Source organism: Schistocerca cancellata, chromosome 2 (assembly GCF_023864275.1).
Source record: "Schistocerca cancellata isolate TAMUIC-IGC-003103 chromosome 2, iqSchCanc2.1, whole genome shotgun sequence".
Taxonomy (NCBI): Eukaryota; Metazoa; Arthropoda; class Insecta; order Orthoptera; family Acrididae; genus Schistocerca; species Schistocerca cancellata.
In genome coordinates this window covers 589,888,316-589,907,633 of record NC_064627.1, presented here as the reverse complement: position 1 = coordinate 589,907,633, position 19,318 = coordinate 589,888,316, and the positions used below count along the sequence as shown (strand labels likewise).

Genomic DNA, 19,318 nt, shown 5'->3' with positions numbered 1-19,318 from the left:
AAGCAGAATGTCGGTGGCGGCAGATGTAAAGAACAGCCTGGTAGAGGGCAAAGAGCTCAGCTGTGAAGACCGAACAATGGTCATGGAGCCGGTATTGGAAACTTTGTGCCCCGACTATAAAGGAACACCCAACCCCGTCATTGGTCTTAGAGCCATCTGTATAAATGAAAGTCATGGTGATGAACTTCGAACGAAGTTCCAAAAAACGGGAGTGGTAGACCGAACTGGGGGTGACCTCTTTTGGGAGCGAGCTGAGGTCAAGGTGAACACGGACCTGAGCCTGGAGCCAAGGTGGCGTGTGGCCCTCGCCCACTCGAAAGGTTGCAGGGAGTGAAAAATGAAGGTGTTGAAGGAGGCGACGAAAGCGAACTCCAGGGGGTAGCAGGGCAGAGACATACAACCCGTATTGACGGTCGAGAGAGTCGTCAAAAAAGGAACGATAAGACGGATGGTCGGGCATTGACAGTAGCCGACAGGCATACCGACAAAGCAGTATATCGCGCCGGTAAGTGAGCGGCAATTCGCCAGCGTCAGCATGAAGACTCTCTACGGGACTGGTATAAAATGCTCCGATCGCAAGTCGTAAACCCCGATGTTGTATGGAGTTGAGGCGGCGTAAGATGGATGGCCGTGCAGAGGAGTATACAAAGCTCCCATAATCCAGCTTGGAGCGGACGATCGACCGATATAGACGAAGTAGGACGGTTCGATCCGCTCCCCACGACATACCACTGAGAACACGGAGGACATTTAAAGAACGGGTACAACGGGCGGCCAAATATGACACATGTGGAGACCAGCTAAGTTTCCTGTCAAAGGTAAGGCCTAAAAATTTGGTTGTCTCCACGATTGGGAGAGCAACGGGACCAAGTCGTAAGGACGGTGGGAGAAACTCTTTGTAGCGCCAGAAGTTAATACAGACCGTCTTCTCGGCAGAAAAACGGAAGCCATTGGCGACACTCCAGGAGTAAAGACGGTCAAGAGAACGCTGAAGACAGCGCTCCAGGACACGTGTACGCTGCGCGCTGCAATAGATGGTAAAATCGTCCACAAAAAGGGAGCCTGATACATCAGCTGGGAGGCAATCCATTATTGGATTGATCGCGATGGCGAACAGAGCGACGCTCAAAACTGAGCCCTGTGGCACCCCATTCTCCTGGCGAAAGGTGTCGGACAGGACAGAACCCACACGTACCCTGAACTGTCGATCCATTAAAAAGGAACGAATAAAAAGAGGGAGGCGACCGCGAAGGCCCCATGTATGCATGGTGCGGAGAATGCCCGCCCTCCAACAGGTGTCGTAAGCCTTCTCCAAATCAAAGAACACAGCCGCGGTCGGGCGCTTCCGCAAGAAGTTATTCATAATGAAGGTCGACAAGGTAACCAGATGGTCAACAGCAGAGCGGCGCCTACGAAATCCACATTGTACATTTGTAAGTAGGCGTCGAGACTCAAGCAGCCAAACCAATCGAGAGTTAACCATTCGCTCCATCACTTTACAGACACAGCTGGTAAGTGAGATAGGTCGATAACTGGAAGGCAAGTGCTTGTCCTTCCCCGGCTTAGGAATCGGGACAACAATAGACTCGCGCCAGCATGCGGGAACATGTCCCTCAATCCAGATGCGATTGTATGTACGAAGAAGAAAACCTTTACCCGCAGGAGAAAGGTTCTTCAGCATCTGAATATGAATAGAATCAGGCCCTGGAGCGGAGGACCGTGATCGGCCAAGTGCGGTTTCGAGTTCCCGCATGGTGAATGGGGCATTATAACTTTCACAATTCGAGGAGCAAAAGTCAGGGGGCCTAGCCTCCTCTGCCTGTTTGCGGGGGAGGAAGGCAGGGTGGTAATGAGCGGAGCTCGAAACCTCGGCGAAAAAGCGGCCGAAGGCATTGGAGACAGCCTCAGGGGCCACAAGGACTTCATTCGCGACCTTCAAGCCAGAAACTGGGGAGTGGACCTTAGTGCCAGATAGCCGGCGCAGGCTACCCCAGACAACAGAAGAAGGAGTAAAACTGTTGAAGGTGCTTGTGAAAGCAGCCCAGCTGGCTTTCTTGCTTTCGTTAATAATACGACGACACTGAGCACGTAATCGTTTATAATTAATACAATTCGCCACTGTAGGGTGGCGTTTAAAGGTGCGTAAAGCACGTCGACGAGCACGTAAAGCGTCTCTACATGCTGCAGTCCACCAGGGGACCGGTACACGACGTGGAGAAGAAGTAGGGTGAGGGATGGAATATTCAGCAGCAGCGAGAATGACTTCCGTGAGGTGTGCGACCTGACGATCGCAGCTTGTGAAGGTTTGATCCTGAAAGGTCGCCCTGGAAGAAAAGAGCCCCCAGTCTGCCTTGGAGATGGTCCAACTAGAGGAGCACGGAGAGGGAGTATGCTGCAGGAGATGGATAACACACGGGAAGTGGTCGCTCGAATATGTATCAGCAAGTGCATACCACTCAAACCGGCGTGCAAGTTGGGGAGTACAGATAGAGAGGTCTAAATGGGAATAGGTATGAGATGTGTCCGAAAGAAAAGTAGGGGCGCCAGTATTAAGGCAGACAAGATTGAGCTGGTTGAAAAGGTCTGCTAACAAGGAGCCCCTCGGGCAGGAGGCTGGAGAACCCCAAAGGGGATGGTGGGCATTGAAGTCTCCAGTTAACAAAAACGGTGCAGGTAGCTGAGCAATAAGTTGCATCATGTCTGCCCTGGTAACGGCAGATGACGATGGAGTGTAAACGGTACAAAAGGAAAACGTAAAAGTGGGGAGAGTAATGCGGATGGCAACTGCCTGCAGGCCGGTGTGCAACGTGATGGGATCGTAGTAAATATCATCCCGGACCAGCAACATAACCCCTCCATGAGCTGGGATACCGACCATAGGGGGTAGGTCAAAACGCACAGAGGTGTAGTGTGCCAAGGCAATGTGATCGCATGGGCGTAGCTTCGTTTCCTGGAGGGCTACGACGAGCGGACGATGCAAGCGGAGCAGCAACTTCAAGTCCTCTCGGTTGGAGCGAATGCTGCGAATATTCCAGTGAATAAGTGCCATCGTAAGAAAAGGAAGATGAGAGAAGGGGTCACCTCGAAGGCCGCTTAGGGCCTGGCTTCGAGCGAGCACTGCCGCCGCTATCAGTAGGCGGACAGTCATCGTCCATGGGGTCTATAGGGTCATCGGCCATCTCGGGAGGATGGCCGGGAGGGGGAGCTTCCTCCGCCTGTGAACGGCCAGATGTACGGCTACCGGCGGTGCGGCCAGGCGAAACGGATGACGGCCTGGGGCGGCAACCGCTGGGTGGCGCAGGAGAAGAGATGCGCCGTGGCGGGGAAGGAGAACTGTGCTTCCTATGCGCCTTTTTGGAAGGACGTTTGGTGGAAGTACCGGTCGAAGGCTGGGAGGTCGAGGGACGGAGGAAGTCTGCACGGGATGGTTCCTTCTTGAAGGACCGTGCATCTGACTTCGGGGTCTTCGACTTAGCAGAAGCTGAGGAAGTGGCTGGTGTCTGTGGTGTGATGGGAGGAAGAGGAGACGTCGACCGCGCGATCTTAGCACTGGCCGAACGGACGACCGTGGTGCTGAAGGTCAGATCGCATGTCTGGGTTGCGACCTCCCGGGTAGTCCGAGGAGAGGCGAGGACAGTACTATATTTCCCCGCTGGGAGCAGCGTGGGCTTCCTACTAGCCAATAGCTTGCGAGCAGCCGAGGTTGACACTTTCTCTTTGACACGAATTTCTTGGATGCAACGTTCGTCCTTATAGACAGGACAGTCGCGGGAGGATGCGGCATGGTCACCCTGACAGTTCACACAATGAGGAGACGGAGGTGGACAGTCACCCTCATGGGCATCCCTGCCACAAGTGACACATTTAGCCGCATTGGAACAAGACTGTCGAGTGTGATTGAAACGCTGACACTGGTAGCAGCGCGTAGGTGTCGGGACATAGGGGCGAACAGAAATAACCTCGTAGCCCGCCTTGATGCGCGATGGCAGCTTAACACTATCGAAGGTCAAGAAGAGTGTCCGGGTCGGTACAAGGTCGTTGTTGACCTTTTTCATGACCCGATGGACAGCCGTCACGCCCTGCTCAGCGAGGAAAGATTGAAGCTCCTCGTCAGTCAATCCGTCGAGGGAGCTAGTATACACTACACCACGAGACGAATTCAAAGTTCGGTGGGCCTCCACCCGGACAGGGAACGTGTACAGGAGGGTGGCCCGAAGCAGTTTTTGTGCCTGAAAGGCATTCTCAGTTTCTAGTAATAAGGTGCCGTTACGCAACCTGGTACAAGATTTGACAGATCCGGCTATGGCATCAACGCCCTTCTGAATAACAAAAGGGTTGACAGAGGAAAAATCCTTTCCGTCCTCAGTGCGAGAAACTACGAGGAACTGTGGGGCAGGCGGTAGTACTTTTGTCACTGTTGGCTGGTCACGTTTCCGTTTTTGGGTCGAAGTCGAAAGCGATGGAGTAGAATCCATTGCGGAGGAATCCCCCATGATTGCCAGCGTCTCCGATGGCGCGCTCCTTCCTTGTGGGGACCCTCTCAGAGGGCACTCCCGCCTTAGGTGAATGTTTACACCTCAGGTCACACCTCCCGAGAAACAGACGGAGGGACCAATCGGCATGGTCAGAAGGTATCAGCTCAGGCAATCACCCCTCCCCGGGCCTGGCCTTTACCAGGGGGTACGCGCGTGCCTTACATGTCTACCCAGGGCGGGGACTTACGCGTTACCCCGTCACCGGCTACGCGTGCGAACGCGTGGGTCGGCCTTCAGACACGCACAGGGAGGAAGGAAGAAGAGGAAAAAGAAGAGAGAGAGGGAGAAAGAGGACAGACTGTCTCAAACGCCGAGGCGGAGACCAGAGAAGGCAAGGAGAAGAAGGCAATGAGAAGGCAAGGAGAAAAAGGCAATGAGAAGGCAAGGAGAAAAAGGCAATGAGAAGGCAAGGAGAAAAAGGCAATGAGAAGGCAAGGAGAAGGCAATGAGAAAAAGGCAATGAGAAGGCAAGGAGAAAAAGGCAATGAGAAGGCAAGGAGAAAAAGGCAATGAGAAGGCAAGGAGAAAAAGGCAATGAGAAGGCAAGGAGAAGGCAAGGAGAAGTCAAGGGAAAGAGTAAGGAAGACAGTGAGGTGGAGAAGAGCAAAGAAAGGGACCAACAAAAGGAAGGAAGAAACGAGAAGTTTAAAACCAAAAGGACCACGATTATAGGTCGTGAAGATCGTCCGTCTCCGGACGCAGGCGCTAACTACCCCGTGAGGGGGATGGACTCCTTTTAGTCGCCTCTTACGACAGGCAGGAATACCTCGGGCCTATTCTAATCCCCGGACCCGCAGGGGGGGCGCAGCTTCTGTGTGGTAGGTATTAGGTTGTGGGGTTTCATCAACGCTTTTTTACACAGCCTATTGAGTATCTACTACTGCAGAGTGAAGGGACATCGTAAGGAAGTCATGCTGAGGTAGGTGGACAATTAATGAGAGACTGTGCGATACGAGCGAAGACGACACAAACCCACGCACTGCCGCAATTGGTGCATTAGTGTCCGGGAAAAATTGGAAAGTTCAAGTGTATTATCAAACTTCAAAAGCAGCGGTGTAATAAATCTGATAAGTGAAAAACCTACATGCACATAAAGGAACTTTAATAGGAAAGCAGTAGTGAAGTGGAAAAATATAGTGGCAAGAGCAACTGGTGTAAGAGGCGGCTAATGATGTCAGCGACAGCTGAGCATCAGGAGGCGGCGAGCAGCAGCATCCGGGAGTCCGCAGTAGTTGGCAGCAGTGGCCGGAGTGGGGACTCAGAAACTACACCTGCGGGGGTAGAGCTTGTTTGAATGGACCCGCTGTACCATCTCACCATGCTGACATTGCAAGAGAAAAGCTAAGTAGTATTCTACTTCATTTGTGTGTGTGTGTGTGTGTGTGTGTGTGTGTGTGTGTGTGTTTTTGTGTAAAGAAACTTCGCGACATGGCAGAAAATTAAGAACCAGGAGATAGTAAAGTAGAAAGTGGGGGTAGATTTGGGTAAAGAAAAATATGTAGATGATTCAATGATTGGTGAATTTAGTTTTGAAGCAAATGATAGTGATTTACCTGATTCAATGTCTTCTAATTATGGGATAGTAAATGAACAGAGCACAGTGGATGCCGATATTAAATATATACCTGTTACTAGTACAAAAATAAAACAGGAACCAGTGTCAGTTGCTTGTGAGCAAAAACATAGTGTTTCAGAAATGTTAATGAATATTTTAACACATATGAAGGAAATGGGTTCTGATATTAAAAATTCATTAAGGTCTGATATGGACTCTAAAATTAGTGGGTTGTGTGCAGAAGTTAATCAAGGGTTTAATAAACTTGTCAGTAGAAATGGAAACCAAACTGGAAAATAAAATTTGGAAATTAAGGGATTCATGGAAAAATGATAAGACTTTGTTTAGTAACAGTATTAAAAGCGAGATTAGTCGAGTAAAACAAGAGTGTAATACTACTGTAGTAACAGTGAAAAGTGAATTAACTTCTCAAATCAAGCAAGTTAAAGGAACAAGTAAATTCAGAATTAAACAAAATCCATGAACAAGTCAATGGTGTAGAAAAGCAATTTGAGGATAGTCATCTTGAAATGGAAAAGCAAATTAAGGAAGGAAAATGTGTGTGTGCGAAGTTTGGAGTGCAAGTGGCTAATAAAATCACTAACCTTGAAACTAAAATCAATCGGTTTAATGCAGATGTAGATTGTGTAACCATGAAGGTAGACTAACCAGAGTAGAGTTAAGTGTTAACAACAACAGCGGTGTTATTGTGTCTAATGATGTAATAGATTCATCAGAAATTGCTTATGTGACTCATCGACAATTTTTGCGATTCGATCTGAGTAAAAATGTACATCCAAAGGAATTCTGGAGTGATTTTGAAGTCGTGTTGCCCAAATCTTGGAATGACAACAGTAAATTCGGTTCATTGCATCAAATCTAATGGAGAGGCTAGAATTTGGGGAAATTTGGCCTCAGATAAATATGACAAGTTAGTGGAGTATAAGCAAGCCTTTTTCGAGGAATATTGGGGGAAAAAAGATTCTGGTCTGGGGAAAAATACGATCCCAAGAAAGAGAGTGTTAAAAGATTTGTACAAAAATGGGGAATGACTTTATCATATTTAAACTCAATGATGGAAACACAGTAAATTATTATGGGAATAGAGAATAAATTGCATTTGTATTGGCGGACTAAGATAATATCAGCTCCTAGGGATGATACTGATAAATTTATCCAGTATTTGGAAAGAGTAGAAAATATTTTGAGAGAGGAGGAAAGTGCAAGAAGGGACTATAGGCCTCAAGATAGACAAACTGAAAACAGAGCCGAGGTACAAGTGAACAGAATAGGAATACAGAGATCTAATAATTACAGAGGCGGGTACCGAGGACAACGGGGTTCTATGGGTAAAGGTGCGTTTACACTGCCATTTGTATCGGCACATGTATGAGATACATGTATATGCGACTTTGCGACATATATCGCGACTTGTATGAGTTGACAAGTATCAACCTCAAACATGTATGAGCGTGCGTTTACACTGGTTGATATGTATCACTGTGCGATAGCTTTCGACGACGATTTGGAAGATTTCACATTTTTATGTGCTGGTACACTTGCTCTATTGGAAGATGATAGGAAGAAAAGGCGGAGGAAGCGTAGATGGTGGCAGAGAGAGTTTCTCGCGAATTAACGCTAAAGGATGGCGCATATTTTAGAAATTATGTTAGGATGAGTATGGAGGATTTCCGCGGTTTGTTATCACTTGTGGCTCCTCTTGCGTCCAAAACCAACACAAACTTTCGGGAAGCGATTCCACCAGAGGATCAGTTGGCAGTAACACTCCGTTTTTTGGCCACTGGGGATTCCTCTTGAAACAAAGATTTCATTACAAAACATTTGCATTGTCGCGCGATTGCTAATGCCAACGTCTCACACATTATTGTCGGCATCTGTTGTCAACATTATCACGCGAGGCCGCCGGAATAATAGCAAAAAATTGATATACGTGCGAGATGCATGAAAAAATTATAGAATGTATTACATACTCTGATATATATAAAACTTTTACCTTCACTTCTTGGAATAAAACTTGCACAATGGCCTCGCAAACACGAAGAATGATGTTGCATATGGCACTTTTTGATGTTCTATGCAGATACATTAACGTCAAAATAAGCGGCAGGCGACAAGACGACAGGAAATGATAGTACTGCGCATGCGCGAGTTCAAATGTCGCTCATACATGTCGCGTATATGGCCAAAAAGCGATATACAAAATGTATACGCGACATGTATGAGCTCGAGGGTCCGCATACAAGTTCCGTGAATTTTTGTATGAGGTGATGTATCGCGACATGTCAAATTGACAAGTCGCTCATACATGTCGTGATACATGTATCCCAGTGTAAACGTACCTTAACAGGTACAATGGCAGAGACCGAAGCATCAAATACTGACAGCAGCAGTTTGCTGATGGGCGAGAGTAGTGCTGACTACCAGGTGAAAGGAATGTCAGGGGCAATGACTGCGTAGAGGAGGAGGAAAACTAATGGCAGTCTGTAATGGCGCTAGCGTTTGCAGACTGAAGCAGCACAAATTAAACCCGCTAGCAAAACCATTTGTGAGAAAGGCACCGACTGAACAGTTTGGGGGGGAGGGGGTGGGGGGGATATTATAGAAACCAACAAACAAAAGGGGACGAGGTTATACGAGCCGTGCCGAATAAAGCCTAACGGGTGAATGACAATCGCTGTTTATATGGTTAACTGGGTTTGCAAATGATCAGCGTTGTTATAATTAGTAGCAAAATTCATAGAGTTAGACTACCAGAGTGGAAATAAATGACTAACAGGTAACAAAGATTATGTATTACCCTCTCTGTGTATCCACGAAAATGAAATTTTGACAGAAAATTTTTGGCCACACCGCTACACTACTAAAGGCCACTTATACAGTCCCTGGCTAGCAGCCGCTAAAATTCTATTCTGGGAGTAGTGCAGAAAACACGTTGTATGAACACATAATAACACCTAACTGGAGAATAAACTCGGGATAACTAAACCGGTGATTGTGGCAGGGTTAGTGAAGTTAACCAGAGAACAAGTATTGACACTGGCAGGAATCGTTACAGAATTAGTGATGACAATATTGTTTGTTAGAACGAGGAAGGAGAAGAAACAGGGACTCACACAAACTATAGAAGAATATGCCAATTCCAAATTTAAATAAAAATTTCGTACTACTACTACATCATCTCATGCTTCAGAAGCTAGAGAGTATGAATGAAATGTGAAGCTATTTCCTAACATAAAGCTTTTTGCTTGTAGTAGGCCTAATAGGCATTTGATATTGGTACTTCGTGAATTATATTCTGTGGTGTTATAAAAATGACCATTTGTGCCAAAACAGCCTCGTTTATTTGGTGTGTGTAACAATTGCTGCAATATTAGGCAGGCCTATTTCGTTTTATCTATCAGACAGTGACAAAATACATGTAATCAGATCGAGAAGCCACACCAGTCTTGGGTACAATTTGTATTAACAGCTTTTCTAGTATTAGACAACAACATTTCGTTTTTTCATTGTTTGTATCCCACCCAGGATTTTCCAATATCATACTGATTTATATATATGATATGGGCTCAATACTACTTTATTAACTTTACTTTGCAGTGCACATAGTTCTTTCACATTTCATGGAATAGCTGTTCTGAAAGACAATGACACAATCAAGCCAACAAATGTAAGTAAATAAATGTTAACCATCAGCTGCTACATCTGGAACATTCTGGTACAGCTTCTAGATTTGCTACAGAAATACTTCCCTTCACCACTAATATGAAAATACACACCAGGTGGGGATGCCTTGGCTGGACTTTCCCTTCTTCCCTTGTCCCTATTGAATATTTTTTTGTAGCAAGGCACTAAATAATGAAAGGATCACAAGTCACCTTTCAATGTCAATTATAGATTCCTGTTATGTACACAATCTGGAAGCTAAGACGCCCTAAATGTGTACTGATCATATCAGGAAAACGCAGTAAAGTGCAATAATATTCAGCTAAAGCTTCAAACAGAACACGACAGTGTATATTTCTCTACTCAAACTGTTGATTTCATATTGATTTTCATCTCTCTGCACACCATCAGAAGCAGGAGTTATACTCTGATGCTATATTTGGAACTTAAGGCCCCTATGAAAAATTAAGATTTTTTTGTCACATTCGCTATTTGCTATCCACAGATCTGTCAAACAAGTGCACCATTTTGCTAACCAAATTTGTTAAACTTAACCTCACTTTTGAAGCAGCTGTCTTGCAGTGGATATCATGCTGCAAAGTATTTTGACACGAGTGAGAATGACCGTCAATGCACACAAAGCATTTCTTTCATTCACCTTAGTACTGTGTATAAAGAAGAGAAAGGAAAAGCACTAATCCAGGAAATGGCTGAAACTGCTAAAGGAAAGATCTATTTGTTACTCTCAGACACTGATGATTACATCAGCTTTGTTGGAATGGACAGGCAAACTTTTAATAACTTATTAAAATTATTTCTAATTTACATTGAAAAAGAACACATAGTTATACAAAAATTTATTCAAGCTTCTCAATTATTATCTATCAGACTGAAACTTCGGCAACTGGTGCAGACTTCAAGCCACTGAGTTACATTATTATGGAAACATGAAGGAACAAATGAAGTATTAAAAGATTATTTTGTTGCACTTCCAGTTGTGGGTTACGTGTAGAACACAGATTTTTTTTATGTAATATGTGGATGGGAAAGATGCTAAACCTCTATCATTTCGGTGATGGCCAGCGATAATCTGTTTTTATCAACATAATCACTTTATTTTAGTTTCTACAATTGTGGAAACTAGCAAATAAACAGCAATAAAAAGTTGTTTTCAATGTGTGGTGAAACATCAATGTTCATTTGGTCTGTCATCTTCAAAGTCTGAAAAGTAACTGGGTTTTGCTTGACAAACAGAAGCATACTGGTTAAACTTGTTTATCAAATTAGCCATCAATCAAAATTTCTGTCAAACATAGTTTATGCCTGAATAAAATTTCTCTCAAACATAGTTTATGCCTGACAAACTCTTCAAACAAAGCAGCACACTGCCAAATAATTTGAAAAACATGTGAAGTTGGACAAAATGTTTGATCGCTTATGGGTGCCTTTAGTGTGTTTTAAAAATAATATCTTTTCTACATTTTGAACTTTTGGCATTAAATAAAGAAGTATTGCATTAGGCTTAAATGGATATGCTGATATTTACAATGTGTATTAATATTTCCTATACCTGTGTGAATTCAGGCTGTCTGTCGGATCGTCCACCTTCATCTCTGTAACATCGAGCAATCTGGAAGTAACGATCTATTCCTCCAACCATTAACATTTGTTTGAACTGCTGAGGGCTCTGCACCAGAGAGTAAAAGCGGGAAGGAAGTTGTGTTGGCACAATGAATTCTTGTGCACCCTGTAAACAGAAATTTACCACCAAAACATTTTTATACATACTAAAAGTAAACTACTTAGAACAGATAATTCCAAGGTCTACTCAGAACAGAAATATATTAGAAATTAAGGCAACCAATAGACCTGATCTCTCTGAGGATTTTCACACTGAAACTGGTATCAGGGACCATGAGGTAGGTATAACAACAAAGATTACCAAAGTAAAAGGGGGCAAAAATAAACTATAAATATATATGTGTTAGGTAAACTAGATAAAAAGCAACATATCTCAATGATTTGTTTAGATATGGGCAGGACCATGCAGAGGAACTGTGGCCCACATTTAAAAGAATTGCTGACCAAGCACTGGATAGATACTCTCCTGGCAGAACAGTTTTGCATGAGAGAAACTCTCATCATATATAATCTCTGTAAAGAATCTTCTAAAGAAACAGTGACGAATGTATAATAAGTGTAAAACAAATAAAAGGAGTATAGATAGATGCTACTAAAAGTGGATTTAGCAGTCAAAATGGGCAATTTCTGAAACCTTAAAAAGATACTGCAGCAGAATCTGATTGAAAGATCTCTCTCTAAAATCCCAAATAAATCCTGGTTGTATGTAAAGTGTGTCAGTGGCACCAAAGTTAGTTCCAAACTCATGGATGACACATAAACTGAAATCTCAGGAAGCAAAGCGATAGCAGAAATTTTGAATTTTATTTTAAATATTTATTTACAAAGGAGTACTGCCCCTGTTTAATTATCCCACCACAGCAAAGATGAATGAAACCGCTATTAGTGTCACAGAGAAACAGCTGAAATCGCTAAAATTGAATGAAGCTCCAGGACCTGATGGCATGCTTTCAGATTCTCTGCAGCTGAATTAGCTCTTCTGATCATACAAAGGCAACTGCTTACAAAACATTCATGTGATCCATCCTAGAATATTGCTAAAGTGTGTGGGGACCCATACCAAATAGGTTTAACACGGTATATCGATGTATACAAAAAAAAGAGTAGCACAAAAGATCTTAATTTTGTCTGTCGTGCGAGAGAGCACCATGAACATGCTAAACAACCTAAACTGGCTGATGCTTGAAGATAAGTGTCATCTACAGGGTGTCCCAGCTATCTTGTCCACCCAAAAATATCTCTGGAACAATAACAGCTATTGGAAAACGACTTTCACCGGTATCAATGTAGGGCTGGGGCCCATGAATGTACATATTTGGAAACATTCTAAAACGAAAGCATGTGTGTTTTTTAACACAAACTTATGTTTTTTCAAATGGACCTCCTATATTTTTTCTTCAGCAATCCATAGCATGACAAAGCACACGCACAATGGTGTTGATTGCATCGCAATATTCCCATTACATCTCGAGATACTGAGACGCGAAGTTGACGCTTGAAACACCCGACATGCGCTGCTAACGCACGTCTTGAGGCTCAGGCATGAACCCCATGCTGCCCGTAATCACGATGTGATTAACATGTGTAATCACACCTCCATACTTATCATGAGGTCCGAAACGAATTATACGGTCTGCTGCCATCAAAGCTTTTAGTCCACTTGCTCGTTTCACTAAAACCATCAACATGAATTTTACTACTACGAGTGAATGATTAACTGTCACTTGCGCTAGATCTACAGTAAAGTAAAGTTTTAACGTTGAACGGCATTGCCTTTGTAGTAACGGATTAACGGTAAGCGAAGTTAACTTTGTGACTAACGTTGCGGTACACAGATATGTTACAGAACCGCATCACCCCTAGCCTATGGGATAAATACCTGCTGGAATGTATGACGTTAATGCAGGATGGCAGCAGACCGTATTATTCGTTTCGCACCTCTTGATAAGTATGGAAGTGTGATTACGCATGTCAATCACATCGCGATTACGGGCAGCATGGGGTTCACGCCTGAGCCTCAGGACGTGCGCTAGCAGTGCATGTCGGTTGTTTCAAGTGTCAACTTCGCGTCTTAATATCTCGGGATGTAATGGGAATACTGCGATGCAATCAACGCCATTGTGTATGTGCTTTGTCATGCTATGGATTGCTGCAGAAAAAATATAGGAGGTTCATTTAAAAAAACATATGTTTGTGTTAAAAAACACATATGCTTTCGTTTTAGAATGTTTCCAAATATGTACATTCATGGGCCCCAGCCCTACATTAATACCAGTGAAACTCGTTTTCCAATAGCTGTTTAGCTGTTATTGTAACAGAGATATTTTGGGTGGACAAGATAGCTGGGACACCCTGTATATCACAAATGCTTATTTAAAAAGTTTCAGGAACCAGTATTAAATGAGGGATCTAAGAATATACTACACTACTAGGACTGCTTCAGTATGGACCACCAAGACAAGATTACACTAATTGCAGCACACACACAGGCATTATAGCGATTATTCATTCCATGATCCATATGCAAATGGAATGGGAAGAAACCATAAAACATGATAAATGGGAAGTACTCCCTGTCATTCATTTCACAGTTGTTTGCTGAGTATACAGTAGATGTAAAATGAGATGAAATGGATATACAGGAATATCATTCTGTTACGAAAAACTTACTGCTCGACAATTTTGTTATCGATGAAAATTCATACAAAGTTGGTGAAGTAGTAGTTTATCTTGTTCCAAAATTGAAGTAGATAGTTCCTGTGAGTCAGCATGCAGAGAGGATTTACTTGACAACTGAGATTAATTAATAATTTGTTACTTTTCTTGATTCCATGACTTAGATAATATAGTTGCTAAAAGGTTCAAAGAAAACTGAGTATCATTCATATAGGTACCCCACATATACAGTTACAGATGGTGGCGACTTCAATCTACCCTCCACGTGTTAGCAAAAGTATGTGTTAAAGCCCCTGGTAGCTGTAAAACATTGTCTGAAATTGTACTAAATTTTTTCTCCAAAAATTATTTTGATCAATTAGTTCAGGTGTCCACAAAGGTGTAAATGGTTGCGAAAACATACTCGACCTCTTAGCAAAAAATAACCCAAGCAAATAGGGAGCATCACGACAGAATACAGATATTAGTTATTGCGAGATTGCTGTAGAAACTGAATATTGTAACATCCCAACCCACCAAAAATAAACACAAAATGTATCTGTCTAAAAAAGCAGATAATTCACATGGTGCTTTCCTAAGAGACAGTCTCCATTCCTTCTGAACTCATTATGTATGCATAGACTGGAAATGGCTTAGAGTCAAGGAAATAGTATTGACAACAACTGTGAGATTTATACCAAGTAAATTAATAAGAGGGCACTGATCTGCCACGGTACACAAATCAAGTCAGAACACAGTCGGACAAGCGATGAAAAAAGCAAGCAGGTGACACAATCAATACCTTGGCTGCGCAATAGCAACAGTAAAAGTAAAGTTAAAGTCAAATGGCATGAATGGCTGTGAGACTCCAAAGGGCATATTCAGCCACCCAACTGGAAAACAAATTACAAAGTATTAGAGCTTTGTGTGAAAGTGCAAAATCTTAGAACTTCATGTTAAAGAAGTGTATCTGTTAAGTGTAGATGACTCTCTCTCTCTCTCTCTCTCTCTCTCTCTCTCTGTGTGTGTGTGTGTGTGTGTGTGTGTCAGAGAGAGAGAGAGAGAGAGAGAGAGAGAGAGAGAGAGAGAGAGAGAGAGAGTTAATCCAGAACATTGCCAACAAGTGGACTTTACACCACTAGCCCTCCTGTAAAACCAAAGCGAAAATTGTCAACAGTGCGCAGCATACCCGGTTGGTCACCCACCCACATACTGCCCACACCCGACAGTGCTTATTCAGTAATTTGGAGGGAACTGGTGTATCCACCTCAGCACAGCTGTTAACATAGTGATGGTATGATACCAATTAAAGCAACACTAAAGCAGAGTTACTAAAATTTGGTTTTCCAAAATTCCTTCACCAAACATGACGAAGAAAATATTCCAGAATTCAAATCCAGAACTGCTGCCCACACGAGTAACTTAAAAGCAGATGTCCTCAGTGAATCAAAGTAAATAACAAATCACTTAACAAAGGCAATTCTTTTGGTCCACATTGTAGAGCAATTACATTCCTTTCAGAGTGTGCTCCATACCTATCAATCACTTACACATGAACACTGGAAAGCTGCACAGCTCACACCATTCTCAAGGATGGAAACACGAGTAATCCACTGAATTACAGGCCCGTATCATTGGCGTAGATTTGCAGCACGTGGAACATATGCTATGTTCAAATGCTATAAATTACCTTGAAGAAAATGATCTGTTGATGCACAGGCACCACAGATATATTTTTTTTTTGCACAACAACTAGTGCTTTATTCCCCTGAAGTAATGTCTACTACTGACAGGAGATCTCAAACGGATTCCATATTTCTAGATTTCCAGAAGGCTTTTGATACCATTCCTCACAAGTGGCTTCTAATCAAAATATGTGCCTCATGAGACCTTCACAATTGTGCAACCGGACTCACGGTTTCCTGTCAGAAAGCTCACCGTTCGTAATAACTGTCGGGAAGTCGTCGAGTAAAATGGAAGTGATATCTGGCATTCCCCGAGGAAGTGTTAATAGGTGCTGTTTAAAATCACTGAAAGATCAGAACTGTCGCAAAATAATACAAGCGAGATACCTGTATGAAGCAGAAAGGCAATTAACTCTAAATAATGAAAAGAGTGAGGTCATACACATAAGTTGTAAAAGAAATTCATTAAATTTTGGTTACACAATAAATCATACAAATCTAAAGGGAGGAGGGGTTTCATCTCACTTCAGGGAAGATTTGGAGGGCAAATTTTCTGACTGTGGTAGACTCTCACAATTACAATTATCTCACCATAGTCTTCAGTCTGAAGATTGTTTTTATACCACTCTCCACAATAATCTGCAACTATCTTCATCTCTACAAACTACTGCAATCTACAGCCATCTGGAAGTCTTTACTGTACGCAGAGGGGGAGAGGCAGGACAGCGGGACAGGGTGGGGAGTGGGAGATGGAGAGAATGCCCACATGAAAGGGGGAGAGGGTGATAGGAGAGGACAGTACACCATCTGGATGGGAAAATAGTGGTGTGGGCAACAGAGAGACAGGAAAAGGTTAGGTATGGCGGTGGAAAACAGGTTAGCACAGATTTAAGCCAGGGGGATTGCAAAAGAGCACAGGATATGCTGCAGAGGCAATTCCTGCCAGTGTAGTTCCGAGAAACCACTGATGGAAGAGAGTACAGCAGAGTTCTGCTAATCTGAACGTTCAGTTAATCCGAACATGAATTATGTTGGTCTAAGTATGGAAAACTTTTCTGTGAACTGTAGTGCGCACACACAATATTTTAATTTACACAGTACAATAAACATGTACTAGAAAAATTGGCAAGAAAACATTAGGTTTAAACAATGCATAAAAGTGAAAGAAAAAGCTGTCAAACTTACTAAAATACAGTGGACATTTTATCCCTACTTTTTTAGATGACAAAAACTCAGTCATTGACTAAAATGCAGCAGACATTTTATCCCTACTTTTTAGATGACAAAAACTCAGTCATTGTTTTTTGGAGTACTGAAGACAGTCTGTTATACGATGTATAGTTGTGCCATCGTCTCATAAACATCAAATCAGCAGGTGTAGCAGTGGGCTGTTGTTCCAAATAATGTAGCACACGGTCAAGGACTTCTGCTATGTCACTGTGTGGCACCAGCTCTCCTTTATCGCTTTCAGGCTCATTGGCACTTCTGTCACAGCAGTCCACTTCTTCCTGGTCTTAAGTCACAGCAGCAACTAAATCAGTGTCAGTAAGGTTCTCTACATACACCCCATCTGCTACAATCCACTCATCTACGTCTCCTTCACTAGCTTCTTCACATCAAGGGATTGTCTGTATCATTTGTAGTAGACTTTCCTCTTCATTTTCAACTAGGTTGTCCTGAAATTAAAGAGATGTCCACAGTTTTCTCCATGATTTTCACAGAGCATTTTCTGAAATATTTTGCCATGCCTCATCAGACCAATAAACAACATCCTTCACATTGGTCTTTTTTATTTTGTCCACTAAAGGTATGCTATCATCTTGGATCAGCATTCTTAAAAATTGTTTTCTGTAAATCAGTTTTAATGTTTGTAGTACACCCTGGTCCATTGGCTGTAGAAGTGATGTACCATTCGGTGGCAAAAACTTCGCCACAATTTCTCCATCAGATAATCCCTCAGTGCTGGGGTGAGATGGCGTGTTATCAATCAAAAGGATAGCATGGGGAGACAAATGAATTTCCTTAGAAAACCATCTAACAGAGGGAACAAACTGGCCGTGAAACCATTCTCTGAACAGCTTACCATCCATCCATGTTTTTCTCTGGTTGCAATAATATACGGGCAGGGACTTCGTGTTGCAGTTTTTAAAAGCTCTGGGCCTAGCAGATTTGCCGATCAGCATTAAAGGCAGCCTGTGATTACCAGCAGTGTTGCTGCACGTTAATAAAGTCACACAATGGTTGCACATTTTAAAACCAAGAGCATGGTCTTTGCTTTTGATGCCAGGCTTTTTGTTGGCAATGCCCTAAAATTAAGGCCAGTCTTGTCAGCGTTATAAATTTGTTGGGGAGAATACTTTCCCTCTCTTATCATTTTTTCAAACTCATCCAAGTATTCCTTCACTGCATCATGGTCAGAAGAAAGCTGCTCTCCAGTAATTGTTAGCTGACGGATTCCATGACATTTTTGAATCTGTCCAACCGATCCGTACTCGCACTAAAAGACTCATAACCATACATTAACTTGTTCAGGTAAACAGCCTTTTCCTGAACCAGTGCGCCACTCAAAGGAGTTCCCCTTTCTCTTACCTGCCTGAACCAAACGAAAAGAGCTTCATCCACTTTATCGCACTGGGACTGTTTCAAATTCTGCCACATTTCGAGTGTTTTTCCCGAAGATGTTGCACAGAACTGTTCAAGCTTCACTCGGTTCTTCTTCCACTCACAAATGGTTGCTTTACAACACTCAGTTCCATTGCCAGTTTAGATACATTCTCGCCATTGTCTATCTGCTTCAAACTATTCAGTTTTTCTTTGAGAGTTAACATTGTATGTTTCCGTTTACTCGTGATGAAAATGCGTACACCACTATGCCTGAATGAATACAATGCAACTGTTAAGTGTGCTAGCGATCGATAATTAACATAACCAATTGCTTTATGAGCCAACTGGCAGTGCACTGACCTCAGACACTACAAAGGTCTCAACAATGCACAACAAGGGCAGGGAGTGAGAGTGAGTCATTGTTCCCACACTTGTTCCCATTTGTTACCACGGTGTACCTACTTATCTGCTTGGTATACTTGATTCTAGAAACTCGTCACCGTAATTCTGGCTAATTCAAACAAATCGGTAATCCAAAAAAGGTCTGGTCCTAATTAGTTCAGATTAATGGGACTCTACTGTTTTCAAATGGTCCCAGTAATGAAACAGCTGTTGAAATCATCAGTTTTGTGGCATGCAGCATGTTCAGCAACTGGATGATCAAGCTGCGGTTTGCCACAGTTTAGCAGTGACCACTCATTCGAACAGACAAGTTGGTTACTTGTCATACCCACACAGAATACTGTACAGTAATTGCAGCATAGTTGATATGCTACATAGCTGCTTTTAAACGTGACCCTGCCTGTGTTTGGCTATGAACCACCTGTGATAAGGCTGCAGTACAAGGTGGTGGGTGGGCGTATGATCCATAGGGTGTAGGAATGGGAGCAGGATTGGAATAGGGATGATAGGGATGGACAAGGATGTTCTCTAGGTTGTGTGAGTGTCACTACTTTGTA

The 19,318-nt window shown here is 43.1% G+C and overlaps 1 protein-coding gene across 4 annotated transcripts in view; it reads right to left on the bottom strand.

Annotated features, from left to right (window-relative positions):
* Positions 1–19,318, bottom strand: part of LOC126162222 (aspartate--tRNA ligase, mitochondrial) — a 138,215-nt gene that overhangs the window by 44,738 nt on the left and 74,159 nt on the right. For all 4 annotated transcript variants that reach the window (XM_049918576.1, XM_049918578.1, XM_049918577.1 and 1 more), the window contains one exon: positions 11,345–11,521. In XM_049918576.1, coding sequence (XP_049774533.1) covers positions 11,345–11,521 — 177 coding nt within the window. The remainder of the gene's footprint in view (positions 1–11,344; positions 11,522–19,318) is intronic.